General features: G+C 51.7%; 5 protein-coding genes across 5 annotated transcripts; 1 reads left to right on the top strand and 4 right to left on the bottom strand.

Annotated features, from left to right (window-relative positions):
• Positions 1 to 1,468: 1,468 nt before the first annotated feature.
• Positions 1,469 to 3,220, bottom strand: LSCM1_02063 (uncharacterized protein; the record flags this gene model as incomplete). The annotated part of the gene is made up of 1 exon (XM_067319657.1): positions 1,469 to 3,220. One exon carries the CDS (start codon positions 3,218 to 3,220, stop codon positions 1,469 to 1,471), a length of 1,752 nt encoding a protein of 583 aa, XP_067175032.1.
• A 496-nt stretch (positions 3,221 to 3,716) lies between these two features.
• On the bottom strand, positions 3,717 to 5,831 carry LSCM1_02062 (uncharacterized protein; the record flags this gene model as incomplete). Its single annotated transcript, XM_067319656.1, has 1 exon — positions 3,717 to 5,831. The coding sequence occupies one exon, from the start codon at positions 5,829 to 5,831 to the stop codon at positions 3,717 to 3,719; it is 2,115 nt and encodes a 704-aa protein (XP_067175031.1).
• Positions 5,832 to 7,034: 1,203 nt separating this feature from the next.
• Positions 7,035 to 8,057, bottom strand: LSCM1_02061 (uncharacterized protein; the record flags this gene model as incomplete). Its single annotated transcript, XM_067319655.1, has 1 exon — positions 7,035 to 8,057. One exon carries the CDS (start codon positions 8,055 to 8,057, stop codon positions 7,035 to 7,037), a length of 1,023 nt encoding a protein of 340 aa, XP_067175030.1.
• Positions 8,058 to 8,798: 741 nt separating this feature from the next.
• LSCM1_02060 (uncharacterized protein) lies at positions 8,799 to 10,136 on the bottom strand (the record flags this gene model as incomplete). Its single annotated transcript, XM_067319654.1, has 1 exon — positions 8,799 to 10,136. One exon carries the CDS (start codon positions 10,134 to 10,136, stop codon positions 8,799 to 8,801), a length of 1,338 nt encoding a protein of 445 aa, XP_067175029.1.
• Positions 10,137 to 11,946: 1,810 nt separating this feature from the next.
• Positions 11,947 to 12,867, top strand: LSCM1_02059 (uncharacterized protein; the record flags this gene model as incomplete). The annotated part of the gene is made up of 1 exon (XM_067319653.1): positions 11,947 to 12,867. The coding sequence occupies one exon, from the start codon at positions 11,947 to 11,949 to the stop codon at positions 12,865 to 12,867; it is 921 nt and encodes a 306-aa protein (XP_067175028.1).
• Positions 12,868 to 17,301: the final 4,434 nt, after the last annotated feature.

The raw sequence follows: 17,301 nt of genomic DNA, 5'->3' as shown, positions 1-17,301 counted from the left end.
CGCACAAACTCGCTCGCAACCAAGTTAGTGGCTCTGGAATAAAACTGTGCAATGTCGGCCGTCTCTCGATGGCTTTGTGCGACGTACGACGCCATTGCCCATCTGGGGGACTCACGTTCAGCATGAACCTTGGCACTCGAGGTGGCCGCAGCTCCATCCGACGCAAAGCCCCACTCTGCATGCGCGTCTGATCTGCCACTATCACTAGACCAGGATGAAGTAGAAAGTGCTTCCACAAGCGCCTCAACCGCCTTGGGGGTCTCTCTCACTATCGATGGTGAGTGGCTCACGGTGCGGGCCGCCTCGTTGCTCGCGGAGCGCCTCTGTTCCCCCTTGGCTAACTGCAAGCCGCTGTCGCACAAGGCTCTCACGCTCTGTCGCTCTGGGCTCGGTGAAATCAGTGGGCCGACACCCGCAGATCGCAGAGCACCTCGTCTGTTTGATCGACTGTGAGCACAGGCGCTTACAGGAGGCTCCGAGAGAGAGACCGACGAGCCCCTCCTGCCATCACTTGGTTCCGACTCTCCGTGCAGAAGAGATTCTATCAAGTTCTGCTGAACAGTCACCTGCGCGAGCACGTCCCGCCATAAGCTCTTCTTGGAGCCACGGATATTCATGGATCCTGCTAACTTTGGGTCCTACTTACCTTACTCGGAGCAGGTGATCCTCGACTCTCACCAAGGAAGAGAGAAGGAGCGCAGCTGATACACTTGTAAAAAAAGGAGCTTCCGCTTTGCCTTCGTTGCGCATGCATCAGGTGAAGATCACGTTCTACAGACGTGCGGGCGCTTCTGGCTTTCCGAGTCTGAAGTCTGCGGCGCACTAAGACTGGACGCACCACCTCTCTTCGCACGCCTACGGAAAAACTCGGTAGCCCCCGCGCATAAGATGTGTCAGGGAAGGGAAAGCACGCGAACCACTGAAGTCAGGTGAATGGAGTACCTCAGGAGTGAGTGGTCGTGACCCTCTTACAATCAACGACCAGGGTCAGTGTTTGGAATACAGCAGAGAGCCCAACCATGCTCGTCACCGCTCTCCCTTCCCCTTCTCTACCCACTTTGACATCAGTACGATAATGTCGACATCATCCACCGTGAAAACGCGGGAAGTGATATGAGACTCACCAGTCCGCTGTTCCTTGTTTCACCCGTGTAGTTCTCCATGTATTTCTTTCGGCGCCCTCGAATGCGAACCTGCCCGCCACGTACAGCAACACGAAAAGGCTCCGACCTCAAAGAATGGTGACCACTCATGCACAGACAGGCAGGGCAACAAACGAAAGCAGAATGATAGCCTGACGCGCGGCGGTGTAGTTCTCCAATGCTCTTGCAGCTAGAGACACCACGGCTGCGGGAAGTCCACCGTTCAGTTCGTCGTACGGGGTCATGCATCCTCCCCAAACCTGATAGGCGCCGCAATTCAGCAATCAGATGGGGTGCTAAACCGAGTACGAAGATAGAAAGTAGAGCTATTGGTTCTTCTTTTGCACCGCGATTCCATCTCCTACAGGGGTGGCTTCCTCTGTCACCTCTGCCTCGCTTTCTCCGTCGAAGCGGGACATATCAACCGGGTAGATCCAGCGCTGGTAGAGAAGAATGGCAAACACGATGTCATCTTGAAAACAGGCAAGTCGATGCAGCCAGGGCATCTTAATGATAAACGCAAAGAGGTCGTCGATGATGGTGTTGAGGGATTTGTAGACAAACGTGCGCCACGGAAGCTGACCGACGCTCTTCATTTTGTAGTTGATGAAAATCTGCGGGGTCATCTGAGCAAAGCCAAAGCTGTAGATGAACTGAACTTGCGTGGAGATGAGGAAAGAATACCAGTTCCGATGCGTCTTGTACAAGGCCGAGTACACAGCGTAGCCGGTCAGAAGCGGAACCATCGCGTAGATGAGATACCGGACTGCCGTGTCGTCGTGCTTCTTCGTCCGGGAATCGTACGAGTCGTTAAAGCCCACGTCGTACCCGGCTATCCTCAACGTTCCCTTCCTTTCCGACAACTTCCCCGCCTCCCCCCGTGCCTCTCCGGCAACTGCGGCACCGGTCTCTAATTTTACTACCTTCAGTGTTTTTGCAAGCTTCCAGAACTCCATAGCTGCGCTGATTCCCGATGGCACGAGCACAGCCCACGACGTTTCGTGGCTGTCAAGGAGGTAGAGGAGAATGATGAGCTGGAAGTAGCAGTTAATGACGATACTGCGGACAGAAAGTCCCCGAAAGTCCTTCCGGCCCTTCCAGAACTTCACGTCGTTTGAGAGAGCAAGGAACTCAAACACAGAATGCAGCAGCGTTACAATCGCCGTCACCACAAGGAGGAGTGCATTTTTGCTGCTCGCATCTAACAACATCCTCTTTGTCTCCTCCGCCTCAGAAGCCCTCGAGAGGCCAATGGTTGTTTGCGTCGCCATGGTCTTTTCGAACTGAGTGTACAGAAGCACCTTCCATCGCGGCAGTGGGATAAGGCGCACAGTAAAGTTGAGCTGCTGTGATGTACTACTCGCATTCAACTCCACGTGATGCTCACGCAGCACCCAGAAGTTGTTGATGTAGAGCGAGGGGCCGTAGAAGCCAGGTCCTGACTCTACCACAGGAGTGAACTCGAAGCAAAGATCTGGAAGAGGGTAATCGAAAAACACGACCGGACTCAGTGTCACTTCGGGCTGAAAGTATTGCTTGTACGCACTGCGGTCGACCTCCTCCCCATGCTCGCTTTCGTTCTCGTTGTTCCCAAAGAGATACTTCTTACGCAGAGCAGTATCTCGGTAGAAGTGCACAAGCGGTGCACGTGATGTGAATGTGTAGTTGCGCAAAGACCACTGGACCCTCAGTGTTACCGTGCAGTTGATGTCCGCGCATGGCTTCAGATCCACCGGTATCGTTACACTGATGTTGGCCGCCATCAATGCCTCATGGCTGAAGAACAGATTCTCGAGTTTGAGAGGCTTGAAGAGAAGTGGCTCCGTCTCAACCACAACACTGAAGCGCTCTCCTCGTCGAGCGAGCGGACGCAAACCTGACAGCGTGGGCGGCGGCACGTGTGACTGAGCTTCCGCCGGCATCATCGTCTCCACGGAAACCGTCGGTGCTTTTCCAAGGGCATTAATGGCCACGATCGACAGAAGCACGTACGGCAGTGCGTTCCACAAAGTCCACCTCAGCGTGCCCTGGCTGCCATTGTCGTCGCCACGCGTCTGTGAAGTGTCTGTGTTGGTCATCGTCGCCGCAGCACGGCAAGTCAAAGGTGAGATAATTCGCTCGCAGCAGCGATCCTGCCACGAAGGGATGCAGTCACTTTCTCTGACGCGATAGTGGCTGTGAAAGCCCTTGTGTTAGTTACGCCAGCAGCGCCTTAAATGACAGGCTTACGAAAACCGAGTTGGTGCATGACGATAAAAGGCCGAGAGAGGTATTTTAGAGCATGTACGTCTAAGAACTTGCAGCGCAGTCCAGGATCCCCTTTCCCCCTCCTTCCCTGTCAAACGCAGGGTGCACCCGCACTATAACCTGCGTTGAGAGAGTCAAAAGAAACGTGCCATCGGTGGTGCAGGTGATTCTATGGCGGTTTTCCCGCTCGTTCAAACACCAGCACCAAGTAGACCTGCCGCTTCCACAGGACGCTGGGCTCGTGCAGCGCCCATGCGCAGCACGCCCGCAGCGTCATGCTATGATCCATCATTTCATCCTTCTTTTTTGACGGTGCTTGTGCCGTCGCTAGCTAACGAAGCCCAGTGTGGCGCCTGCATCCCACCAGTCGAGCGTGAAGATGGGCATTTGTGCCACCGTCAGGAGACCCCCCGACAACTCATTCACGAAATGTGTTGGAGGCAGCGAGCCTACAAAGCGAGCAAAGATCTGTGGGCGAAGAGAGTTGTCAATGCCCTTCGTGCTCCTTAGAGCGTCTTGTGACGAGGGGGCGGCAACTGTGCAAGCGAAGGCTACTACAACCCACATAAACACCATGCTCGTTAGTGTCTTCCACGTCGCGCATGCAGTGGTCGCTGCTGCCCGCTTGCGCCAAACCTGTGCACTCGTCAGTGAGGCCTCAGAGCCAAAGCGTTTGCGATACTCAGCGCGTGCGACACTCAAGTTCCACACTGATTTGGAGCGCACCGGCACCATCATTTTCGGGCCGCGCTCCATTGCCAGGAGCCGACTCATCTCTGGGTCGTGCACCTGACAAAGAACGTCAAGCCTCTGCTGAGATACCGCCGGCCCAGCCCCAGCGCCCCGGGACAACGCGACGACTGCGACATTCTGCAAGTCCGCAGTTGGCGCGATATCAATGGCGTCCGCTTGCTGGCTGTGCTGCTGGGCGTGCTTACAGCCAAGCGCTATGATGAGCGACTTGTACTTAAGGGTGGCAATCTCCTCCCACGCCACCGCCTCGCTGTCGAGATCGGTCACGACGCCCTCCTCGTCTTTGGTCATGTAGCATTCCCTGAACGTACTTCCCTCAGCACCCTTCGTGCCAGTGCAGTTGCTCAATTGGGCTAGTCTGGCATTCACGCGAGATGCAGCCGGTGGGTTTCGTTCTTCCACTTCTGCAGGTGTTGCTCGGGCGCTGGCCCTCACATTGGAAATGGGTGAATCCCACGGTAACATACAAAGCTGGCACAGAAAAACAAAATGCGCAACGTACACGACCACGCGATAAGGGGTGGAGATGCGGCAGGTGAATACGAACAGGTCGTCGACGAGAAACATCAACTCGCTTGTCATAAGCCGGGTCCACGAGAGCCTTGAACTCGCCATATCCACGTACCTGAGCGGCACTGAGCATTTGCGCACTAAAAAGTTGTCGTAGATGTTTGGCGAAAAGCTGTACAGAAACGATAGCACGTAGACACTGCCATACAACATTCGGAACACCTCCTCGATCGGTGTCCCACCTTTCTCTCTCCACCACATCGAAATACTCGCGACACTCGCACAGCTCAGCAACGCAAACGCGTCGCGCGCCACATCGGGATAGGAAAATCGTCGGGCCTCCTCCATCGACTGCTGTTGAGCGGATGATTTCGCCATTGACAACGAATAGTAAAAGAGCTCGATCATGGTCACAATGTTGAAACCGCTGACGAAAAAAGACTCGTGCACCACGCAAAATAGCAAAATGATAACGCTGCACGCCAGTCTCAGCACGCCACTGCTCCTCGCGCTCGCGGGGTACACGCGCCGTACAATCATGAAGACATTCATCGCTGCATCACCCGATATCTGGAACCCGCGAAATGACAACAGCGAACGGAGCGTCATGGCACCTTCATGATACTGGTTTGCGAGAGTCAAGCGGTGATCACTTCGTGAAAACAGAATATCGTATGCCTCTTTTATGCGCTCCGTCTTCTCCCGACAAAAAGATCCGCAGGCTGGGTTGTGATCTGGGTGCCAACGCTTCATCATGGACCGATATGCCCGCGTAATCTCGCTAGGCGTCGCCCTGGAGGAGACCTCCAAGGTCTTGTAGTAAGTATCTGTCTCGACGTCGATCAGCACCCGCCATATCGGCCATATACTCCACAGGACAGCAAGGAAAGGCACTAGAAACGCGAGAATGCGCACTATCAGCTGCACCCGGCTACGAAAACGCCTTTCAAAGAGACGCTTTCTCTCGAGATACTCTCGAAAGCAGCAGTCCAACCACTCTCCTTTGAGATCCGCTTGCGCCGCTTCTTTGTCGCGCGGCGGTAGGACAAAGTTCGAGCGACCGTCTGTTTTCGACTTCGCCGCAAAGACTCGTCCCACGTCCTTCATTCGCCCCACGAATCGCCTGAAGTCACTGCTTACCTCAAGCGCCTCGGCCGAGGGACTAGAAAACTCTTGCATTGTATTGACTTTCCTGATCTAAATAGGGGCGCCGGCTTTCCTCGTGCACAGGATTATCTAACGCAAGCAGAAAACGAGGTAAATACAGGTTTTCGTGAGTGCTATGCGTAAAGAATGACTTAGCACGGCTCCTTGCGACCGCTTCAGGCGAAAGCGCAAAACGTTCGAGAAAAGCCAGGAGAGGACATAATCTTGAGGGCAACTTCACCTTCCCATTCCGTCAAATAGAAAACAACTTTCGAGCTCGAGAGTCGCTGCCTCCCTTTCCCCTTCCACACTCTTGCGTCGCTATCAGCGACGCAAAACAATTTACGGTATTGTATCCAAGTCCAAATCCTCACATTTTGTGTGCCGTAACCAGGCAACCCCCCTGCCCCTCCTTTGCCCCTGCCGGTGCCAAGCCACCGCGGGTGGTGGCAGTGCGAGGTCCCTGCTGCACAGAGACGTCAAAGAGACGCGTGGCTGCGGAGGCCCGTGCTCAGGTCCTACATGACGCTGCCCGGGTGCGGTGTGCGACAGTGAGCGCGTCTGTGCCATCTCTTCGGCGGACAGCACGTCGGCGTGACTCCAGCGCATATCACCCGCCCCTTACACTGCCCACTGGTGTGTGTGCATGTGTGCTGGGGAAAGCCTGAGGCACCCTGGGAGTCGATGCACCACGTGGCCACTGCCATCGTCGCCGCGGCTGTGAGGCGGCGTGCGGAGCGTGGGTGTGGGGAGAGTTGGAGGCAGAGGCCGCCCACACCGCAGGCTGCGTCGGCGCGTTGCTGTCAAACACCTGTCTGTACGCCTGCCATTCCACCCTGCGGCGAGTCTGGGAGGGAGAGCCATGGGAAAGGCTGTGTCTGGTTCTCGATGTATCGTAGTGAAAAATCCGTCACAGGTCGAAAAAAAAAACTATATTCTACACACAAGCACGTTGAAAATGGGTGGACGCCATACTCCACTACTACATGGGCATCTTAATGACGTGTACCTCTCATCAAGCAAAATCTGTTGATGCATTTTCATACAAGATGTCTACAAGAACGCGAATGTCAAGCAAAGAACAGGGCACCTGTACCCCATCTCAGACGCTGATAAAAGCAGAAGCATAAAGCAAGGTTCTAGACTCCGCTCGCAAATGCTGAGCACGTTACCATACTTTGAGCGCTTCACTTTCCGCCTTTGGAGACACCACCGGCGCTTGCATGGCTGACGCTTTTAAGCAAATCGTGGCCTTTGCGCACTCTGAAACCCAGGTCGAGGGCGTGACAGTGGCGGCAGGGACGTGATTTTCTCGAGTTCTTCAGAGACTGCAAAAATGTCTGCACGGTCAGAGGGCTTTTTTGTTATCATTTTTGTGCGCACAATGTTCATGAGCGGCCTGAACTCCTCGGGGCACCTATCCTCTGCTTTACCGTTGAAGCGTTTCGGCACTGCTGCCATGACATCCATCGGGTTCGCGTCAAACGGCATCTCTCGAAAGACTAGCACATAAATGATGACTCCAAGGGCCCAGATGTCTGCCTTTGTGTCAACCCGCTCCTTCGACCACAGGTCCAATGACTCGGGCGGCCGGTAGAGAAGTGTCATCCTTGACCCCAACTCTGATTCCGCCAGAGAAACTTCTTCTGGAGACTTGGGTGCATAAAACTGCCGCGTTGCACTTCCAAAATCACACAGCTTGAGACGCCCAGTGTCCGTAAACAAGAAATTGTCAGGCTTTAAGTCCCAGTGAGAAACAGGCGGTGACTGTGAGTGCAAGTGCCCGATCGCATGAACTATGTTGTCGATAATTTCATACACCTCCCGAATCGAGAGGGGCTGCGGAGACTGCAGCCGATGATTGATGTATTCTTGCAAAGAAGGACCGTCGCAGAATTCCATCACGACCCACATCTCTGGCAACGGTGCCCCTTGACGGTATAGCATTTCTGAGTCGAGATACGTAACTATGAAGTCATTGGGACAGACATCGCGGTAAATGCTCATCTCGTCGAGAGCTTCCTGCTGCTGCTGTACTTCTCTGAATACATACCGCTTCAAAGCAACCCGTTGGCCGGTAGCATTGTTATATCCTTCATACACGAACGCGTATCCTCCCTCACCAACGAGTTTCACAGCGGTATAATCCGAGCCCTTGACTACGACTCCGGCCGGATGTGCACTTGGCGCCCCACCTATGCCGTAGGAGCTGATGAGGCCATGAACAGGTTCAGGACATAACGACAAATAGCTACCCATCTTCTAAAGTCCAAGAGTACTGCACTATCCCACAAGACAAGTTGCAGATACTCACAGCGCCACACACATAATAGCAGGCGCAAGCTGCAATTTGAGCCCTAAAAATGCGGGCGCAGAAATACAGTCGCACTACATGAAAGCCATCAAAAAAGAAGCACCCTACTCTCTTATTCTTTACTGTTGCTCACTTACAGCAAGTGAGGCAGGAGGGAAACCTTTGTCACCCAAAGAAGAGAAGTAGAAGCGTGGCTTCTTTTTTTCGCTTTTCAGAATCTGCCACTCCAGGTGAACCAAGGATCTCTCTTGGTGAAATCTTCCGAGAGAAAACACGGAAAACCGAAGCCTTTTTTTCGTTCGTGGCTCTTCAGAGTCATGACAAAAAGCGTCATGAGCAGATTTTGCACAGTGCAATCAGAGAGAAAAAGTCAAAGTTTTAGTGCATAGTACTTTGTTTCCTTCATTTCTCAGAAGGGCAGCCAGGAGTGCAACAACAACAGCAATTTCGCATTTTCAACGAACCTGCACTAAGATGCGTCCAAAAGGGAAAGCATCGCCAATACACGAGCAGTCTTACTCTTCATCGTCGCTAGCTATACATTTTGTCGAAAAACTTACCGCAGCGGGCATGGTTCAAAAGTACTTTTTTTTCTCCTTCATCTCGGTACAATCAAGCGTGACATATTCACGATGGAAGTAAAGTTGCAGGGAGTTTTGCAGGCGCGACCCACGTAGGTGTACAGGTTAGGTTAGATTTTCAAGAAACTGCACTACAGCTTCATGTCGCCAGAGATTTGGAGGCTGATGGATCCGTGTTCCGCCAAGGGCCAGTGTCTCCAAGCTCTGGCACTGTATCAGCTCCTTCACACCTGGCGCGTCCACCTCTGTACCAATCAGCGAGAGCCACCGCATCGATTGCAACAAACGTAATGGCCGAACATCCGTGATCCTTACACAGTTATCCAAGACAAGCTCCACTAACGAAGAGCACGAAGACAGACCGACAATTCCGGCATTTGTTACCTTTGTGCTCCACAGATGTAGTTCCAAAAGATTTCCCAACCTCCCAAGATGATTCACATCTGAGACATGCACGCAGCCGCCTAAATTAAGCTTCTCCAGTCCTTCGCAATACTCAAGTGCTGCAATGCCAACATTAGTGACCAACGTTTCATGCAAAAAAAGCTCCCGAAGCTCTTTCAGAGACCCAAGGGGGGTAACATCAACAATTCCGCGGCAACCTCCCAGGTTCACACTCTTCAGGCGACGGCATCTTTCGATACCTTCCAGTGAGTCGCTCGTGATATGGGTACGACTGAGAATCAGAACTCGTAGCTCTGGGAAATCACTGGCTTGAAACACGTCGATCTTTCGGCAGTCCATCAAGCTAAGTGTATGCAGTGAATCTGCGCATTTCAGCTGTTTCACAGAGACCGCCGACACGTTTGTGTTGTCAAGCACCAAGCGACGCAACGCTCTGGACGGCATCGATGCAAAAGTAGTATCTGAAAAAGCATAGCAGTCCGTTATTTCAACGTTTTCCACTCCTGCGCCAAGTGCACTAAGCCACGCCTCCATTTTTCCATCACACCCGTCAAGACGAAGGGAGTGAAGCGCTGCGAAAAAAGGGAACGGATCAGCGTTCTCCACATGCAGTTTGCCTAAATATAGTGAAAGTGCTTCGTCTTGTAAAGCCCCTAGGGTATCTAGTACTCGACCCTGCGCCATAGCGCTAAATTCTTCGTCGTTCCGCAGCTCCAAGCGTGTAACTCGAGACCCTGGCCAACTTCTTTTTATTTCACAGATCACCTCACAAGTTCCAAACGGAGCGTTGTGCCCTTCGACTGTGATACGGCCTGAGTAGCGCCACCAGCCGAGAGGAGGGCTCGCGCTTTCCTTCGAAACGGCAATGCACAGCTCAGACCCTGTGTACCGAAAAGAAAAGCATCCAATTGTGAGGCCGTCATCCTCCAATGCCACCTTTCGTTCAGCGGGAGATAGCGAAGCGAGCATGAGTCCTCGGCGCGCTACGAATGAGGACCGCTCCCTGACATCCCAAAAAGCTCGTATTTCAGTGAGCATAGGTGCCTTTCTACCATCTGATAATAACACCTCTTATCGAACTATGAGCGCTAAAGCGTGAGAAAGGTCCAATGGTGGTTAAGTAACTGAAGAACAGCGTGTCTTGCAATTGCCGGCATACTCTAAAAAAATTTTTGATTGAACTGCGCGGAGTGACAAGCACGAGACCCCGAGAGATTGTCTCTTGTAGCTTAGGACGTCAATCATGAACGCATTGGCAAGCCAATGTCACAAGGGGGTCGCTAGACATCACGCTGCAGTTCAAGACACGTTACCGGTCCAGACCCTGTGTGTCTTCATGGAATGAAACTCCCAGTGCGTCGCTTCAGTCCGCCCTTCGGCACTTTTTGTGGGGACGCCTACACGATCACAGTCATCATGAACTACGAAGATGAACATCGTCATTCCTCCCATGGATTCGATGCAACATTTACCAGCAAGATAATGCAACACCACAGTTCCCCAGAAGAAGCTCAAGTACATGTCCGTAAATAAGAAATATAACTAGAACCCTGTTTCCCACTCCACTGATGCCAAGGTTAAGCGTTCGTTCAACGACAGCCCATGCACAGCAGCACTCACATAGACACCCCACCTGTTCGCGGTCATCTCCAAAGTCTACAACGCTACCAACAGTAGGCAAATTCCTGAAAAACTCTGGCGGCTGCTCTGTGACACAATGCCGTTTCTCAAGAGCAGGACCCTGCCCCCCCCCCCCCCCAGGACTAGAATAACAAGCCCCGAACCCAAAGCTTTCGATCTCACCATGCGCATCCTATAAAGCATCAATCACTCACTCTCTTAACCACAACTAATCACAAATTTTCTCGCCTTTACAGCCATTCTCCTCCCCGTAGAGAAAGTTCGTATTTTCAGCACTCACGTGTCATTACCGTCCCACTGCGCACTAACACAACAGCCCCCTCCCCTCCTTTGCCCCTGCCGGTGCCAAGCCACCGCGGGTGGTGGCAGTGCGAGGTCCCTGCTGCACAGAGACGTCAAAGAGACGCGTGACTGCGGAGGCCCGTGCTCAGGTCCTACATGACGCTGCCCGGGTGCGGTGTGCGACAGTGAGCGCGTCTGTGCCATCTCTTCGGCGGACAGCACGTCGGCGTGACTCCAGCGCATATCACCCGCCCCTTACACTGCCCACTGGTGTGTGTGCATGTGTGCTGGGGAAAGCCTGAGGCACCCTGGGAGTCGATGCACCACGTGGCCACTGCCATCGTCGCCGCGGCTGTGAGGCGGCGTGCGGAGCGTGGGTGTGGGGAGAGTTGGAGGCAGAGGCCGCCCACACCGCAGGCTGCGTCGGCGCGTTGCTGTCAAACACCTGTCTGTACACGCGCCGTTGCACTAAGTAGCGGCGCCTGTGTCCTGGAACGAGGAAAGGGGTAATTGGAGTGGACCTCAGCGCTTTCAGCATAGAATACTTTGAGAAAGGAGTTGAAATATTACAATTCCTCACCAGTCCCGTTCGTCAATGATGCAGGCGATTCAACACCCATGAAAATCTTCTAAACGAGCAGCCATTGCAATGCTGCAATATCGTGTTAACTCTCACATGCTGCACTCCACAAGGTTGAACTACGGGTCTACTTCGAGAACACTGCATGGCTTCTCCTAGACACAGTGGCTGTCTAGAAGCTCTCTTGACTTTATCACGATCTTCATCTACTCTTCTGCGCTTCATTTTCTGCTGCTTGTTTTCTATGCGGCATGCTCAGTTAATGGACGCCTTTCAGCCAACTGAGTTCTTCAGCTTCTTTAAACACGAGCCAGCTCTCTCTGTTTGTCTGTTTGTTTCTTGGCGATGACGTGCTTTCTATCCCTTGTGGGTGCTGTCACCCTGGGAGTTGCGTTGTACAAGGCTCTCACCTTCTTAAAGATCAATTATCTGACCTCTGTTAACATGAAGAGGCGCTATGCGGCCGCTGGCGACTGGGCTGTTGTTACAGGGGCTACTGAGGGAATCGGCTACGCGATGGCTCTTGATCTCGGACGCCGTGGATTCAACGTCTGTGTAATTGCCCGCACATTGTCAAAGCTGGAGGGTGTTGTGGAGGAGCTGAAGCAACTTGGCGTACAAGGTAAAGCTATATCATTCGATTTTGCATCTGCAACGCCTGAACAGTACAATGAGATGTTTGCCGAGCTCGACAAGATCGGAATTGCCGTCCTCGTCAACAATGTTGGCGTCAACTATACCTATACGAACTACTTTGACGAGGTGGATCTCGAAACGGACCTCCGTCTGATCAAGGTCAACTGCGAATCGTGTGTTCGCATGACCAAGTATGTGGTGCCAAAGATGAAGGAAAAGCGCTGCGGTGCGATCGTCATGCTCAGCTCTGTTTCCGCCGTTACTCCTGCCCCGTTTCTCTGCACATACGCGGGGACGAAAGCCTTCAACTTGTCATTTGGCGCCGGCCTCTACTATGAGTTAAAAGAGTTTGGTATTGATGTCCTTGCGGTGTCGCCCAACACGGTAGTGAGCAAGATGACACAAGGCCTTAGCTCCCGCAAGCCGCGTGAGAACTTCCTGATGGTCAACGCGGATAGCATGGCACACCAGACGCTCAATAAGCTGGGATCCGTGCCTCAGACTCCCGGTCACAGGAATCACGCCGTACTGGAAGCAATCGCAAAGGCATTGCCTACCGATTATGTGTCCAACAAAATTTTGGGGACGAATAAGTCAATCAAGCGTAGGGCCGAGCGCAAGCGTAACTAATTTTCTACGCTTCTCAAGAAGGCGCCATCAGCTCCGTTCCTTTCACCCTACGGGAAAGCATCTTTTATCCTAACGCTCCCTTTTCCGTACACTGTGTCACTTGGTTTTCTCTACACAGTTATACGTCTAGCTTTTCTCAAGATCTCTTTTCGCTGTTTCTTTGCTGACCAGTTTCTCGAAGAAAGACACATTGGAAAAAAGGCCTTCGTTTTTTCTTCTGGCTAGGTTACTTTTGATTGTGATCGTACGCAGCCAAGAAGAGGGGTGGGGTTACATGCGACCGACCTGAGCGCTCGTCATCCCTCATGTGCGCCTCAGAGGGGACACAGTCCTCCCAGAACAGATATATTCGCTGCCATTTTTCGAGTTCTATCGGGTCTGTGTCGTTCAACCGCATCATGAATAAGTAGCAGAACAGAGGTTCAGATACCTGAGACACTGAGAAGACTACAAAGAAGAGAAAAATCACGCTGCTTCTGCGGTCCAACTGAGACAGAAGGAAGTACACTTTTTTTCGCCGTTCCAGTCAACAGCTACAAACGTTCCAGCGGAAGTTCTAACACGAAATTATATCTATTAAGCGTTTGTGCTCGTACATCGAACCTAATGCACCCCCAACCTTCACGGAAAATGATATCACAGCAGAAGACCTCCGCATTGATCACTTCCCAGCCTCAGGAAAGCTGCGCTCATCAACTGACCTCTCAACACGTGAAACAGTTTGCACGAGTCGCACCGGCGGAGAACAGCAAAGGAACGCAGAATAGCAGCTCTTTTCAGACCATGTTAACGCTTTTCGACGAATAACGTGGCAGAAACGACTGAGAAAATGTCTTAGTGAGAATCGGAGTCGGTCGCAGTAAAACCTTCCAATGAATCACATTCCAGTATCATTTTTTCTTTTGGTCTGCGCCCTTCTTTTCTCGCTCACCTTCCGGGCGACCGAATGATCCATTGGTTTCCCGACTCGTTTTTGATCACGTATCCTGAGACCGGTCATCGAGAGAGTACGTGCTTTTCTGTCAGCCTCTTCGTATCTTGTCAGTTACGTAGTGACAACATCGTTAAGATGATCGACGATTCCGACCTCGCACAGCATTTCCCAAAGAAGTCGAGCGTCACCCAATAGAGGCACTTCACCCTCTCTCATAAACCGAAAACCTGCACCATGGTACATGTGAGCAACAAGTTTTGAAGAGCGTATCATTCCCCAGCATTCGCCACAGGATAACAGCATTTTGCTTCGCACACCGTATCAAACCTAGTAGTGTGCGCGCGTAAAGACGGGAACTTTTATAATTCGAACTCGTATCCTCTTTGTTTCCCGTCCTGTCAAGCGCCTTACTTTCTCCCAAATGAATCTTTTGGAAGAATCGTTCATGCGTCCTCGATTTACCACCTCTTTCTTCGCTCATCTCTATCTCTTCTCTTTTGAACATCCACACACTCGTTGCGGACAGGACACGCTCATCCTGCTTCGGACTCGTTATGAGGCGTTTCTCGGCAATCGACCACCTGCTTTTCACATATCTTTCAAGTTAAAGGTACAGACGCTCAAGAGCACTTGATAACGATTGCATTGTAATCGTGTAGTCCCCTAGACAACTAGCACCACTGCCTCTGTACAGGGGTTCCTCTTGACCGGATGATTACTTCATGCCGTTACGTATCAGGTAACCCACGCCCATAAACTCAGAATCCACTGATGACATCCCACGGAGGCGATATGCAGGCATCTCTTTTCCATCTCGCTGCTCTCCTTCGTTAGATCATGGAACCGGGCTCCTACAGTTCCCGCCACACAAGCTGGCTCTGCCGGCCCGCCTCATGGGTTCGCCTTACAGCCGCGCCCCTCATGTCGAGTGCTAACTGGGGCCTCCTATCTCCGCATGGTACGGGCTCGTCACATCAGTAGGCAGCATACACATTGCGCGAGGTATAAGCTGGGCCAGCGTTGGCGCTTTCTTCGCCATACGAGTCGCACCGGCATGCTCCCTCTCGCAGGTTCCGCTGACACCCCACCGTCGAAAACCTGACCGCCGACAGCAGTAGCGATAGAGCGTGCTGCGCGCCCTGGCGTCATGGCCGGTGGACCGTGTAGAGCCACCTGAGGCGGCTTAGCACTGGCGACGACAGGAGGGTTGCTTGGCTTGCTCTCACCGAGAGTCCGGTGTTGGAAGCTGGAGATACCACGCACAGAGGCGTTTGTCGCCATCAAAGGGGTGCGTGTGAGAACAAAGCGCTGAACGGACCCTCCCCTGCAGTTTGCTGTCGAGCAGGTGCGACAACTGCGCCACTCCACTCTTCTTTTCGACATTCTAGTTCCATCAGCTATGACCTCCTGATGTTCCCCTCTCTCTTGGGTGCTGCTGACTGACTGCTACTTGTATCTTTCTTTCCCCGTACCCTGTTTGCCCCTTTACCTTTTCGTCGCCAAATACGTTCTTCCATAGTAGCTGACGCAGTGAACCTGGCTTTCGCGTGAAAGGACATCCGCTCGAGGCCTCCTTCTCGTGTTGCTGCACCGCCAGTAGCAACCGTGATGTTGGCGAAGGGACTGATCAGCTCATCTGCTTACCGTGTACGATGACGGGTTTACGATGGACCCTTTTCCTGCTCACCGTGCGGCGCGTCTGCAGACTGCTTTGGAAAACAGCACCAGCCGTCCACTCGCTGCACTTTCCACTTACACGCCTGTGAACCCCCTTCTTCCTCATCTACGCGGCGATCTCCTTGCGGTGCAGCGATACTTCAACCGACCGCAGCTTCCACGTTGTATTGGCCACGCCGCATTTCCTGCAATGGCGCGCCTCCTAGACGCAGCTCAACAGTCGTGGGTCCCACACACCCGTTTTTGACAGCGGCACGACGATGCCCCTTCTGAGATGACGAATGAGATAGGGTTAAGGGTTAAGGGTTAAGGGTTAAGGGTTAAGGGTTAAGGGTTAAGGGTTAAGGGTTAAGGGTTAAGGGTTAAGGGTTAAGGGTTAAGGGTTAAGGGTTAAGGGTTAAGGGTTAAGGGTTAAGGGTTAAGGGTTAAGGGTTAAGGGTTAAGGGTTAAGGGTTAAGGGTTAAGGGTTAAGGGTTAAGGGTTAAGGGTTAAGGGTTAAGGGTTAAGGGTTAAGGGTTAAGGGTTAAGGGTTAAGGGTTAAGGGTTAAGGGTTAAGGGTTAAGGGTTAAGGGTTAAGGGTTAAGGGTTAAGGGTTAAGGGTTAAGGGTTAAGGGTTAAGGGTTAAGGGTTAAGGGTTAAGGGTTAAGGGTTAAGGGTTAAGGGTTAAGGGTTAAGGGTTAAGGGTTAAGGGTTAAGGGTTAAGGGTTAAGGGTTAAGGGTTAAGGGTTAAGGGTTAAGGGTTAAGGGTTAAGGGTTAAGGGTTAAGGGTTAAGGGTTAAGGGTTAAGGGTTAAGGGTTAAGGGTTAAGGGTTAAGGGTTAAGGGTTAAGGGTTAAGGGTTAAGGGTTAAGGGTTAAGGGTTAAGGGTTAAGGGTTAAGGGTTAAGGGTTAAGGGTTAAGGGTTAAGGGTTAAGGGTTAAGGGTTAAGGGTTAAGGGTTAAGGGTTAAGGGTTAAGGGTTAAGGGTTAAGGGTTAAGGGTTAAGGGTTAAGGGTTAAGGGTTAAGGGTTAAGGGTTAAGGGTTAAGGGTTAAGGGTTAAGGGTTAAGGGTTAAGGGTTAAGGGTTAAGGGTTAAGGGTTAAGGGTTAAGGGTTAAGGGTTAAGGGTTAAGGGTTAAGGGTTAAGGGTTAAGGGTTAAGGGTTAAGGGTTAAGGGTTAAGGGTTAAGGGTTAAGGGTTAAGGGTTAAGGGTTAAGGGTTAAGGGTTAAGGGTTAAGGGTTAAGGGTTAAGGGTTAAGGGTTAAGGGTTAAGGGTTAAGGGTTAAGGGTTAAGGGTTAAGGGTTAAGGGTTAAGGGTTAAGGGTTAAGGGTTAAGGGTTAAGGGTTAAGGGTTAGGGTTAAGGGTTAAGGGTTAAGGGTTAGGGTTAGGGTTAGGGTTAGGGTTAGGGTTAGGGTTAGGGTTAGGGTTAGGGTTAGGGTTAGGGTTAGGGTTAGGGTTAGGGTTAGGGTTAGGGTTAGGGTTAGGGTTAGGGTTAGGGTTAGGAGTTAGGGTTAGGAGTTAGGGTTAGGGTTAGGGTTAGGGTTAGGGTTAGGGTTAGGAGTTAGGGTTAGGGTTAGGGTTAGGAGTTAGGGTTAGGGTTAGGAGTTAAGAGGTTAGAATTAAAATTAAGAAGTTAAAATTAGGTTAAAATTAAAATTAAAGATTAAAATTAAAATTAAGGAAGTTAAAGTTAAGTTAAATTAAGAATTAAGTTAAAATTAAATTAAGAAGTTAAAGTTAGAATTAAAGTTAAGTTAGAGTTAGAAATTAAATTAGAGTTAAAGTTAAAGTTAGAGTTAAGTTAGAGTTAGGGTTAGGGTTAGGGTTAGGGTTAGGGTTAGGGTTA

The sequence above is a fragment of the Leishmania martiniquensis genome, chromosome 34, assembly GCF_017916325.1.
Source record: "Leishmania martiniquensis isolate LSCM1 chromosome 34, whole genome shotgun sequence".
Lineage (NCBI taxonomy): Eukaryota > Euglenozoa > Kinetoplastea > Trypanosomatida > Trypanosomatidae > Leishmania > Leishmania martiniquensis.
This window is presented reverse-complemented; position numbering and strand designations above follow the sequence as displayed.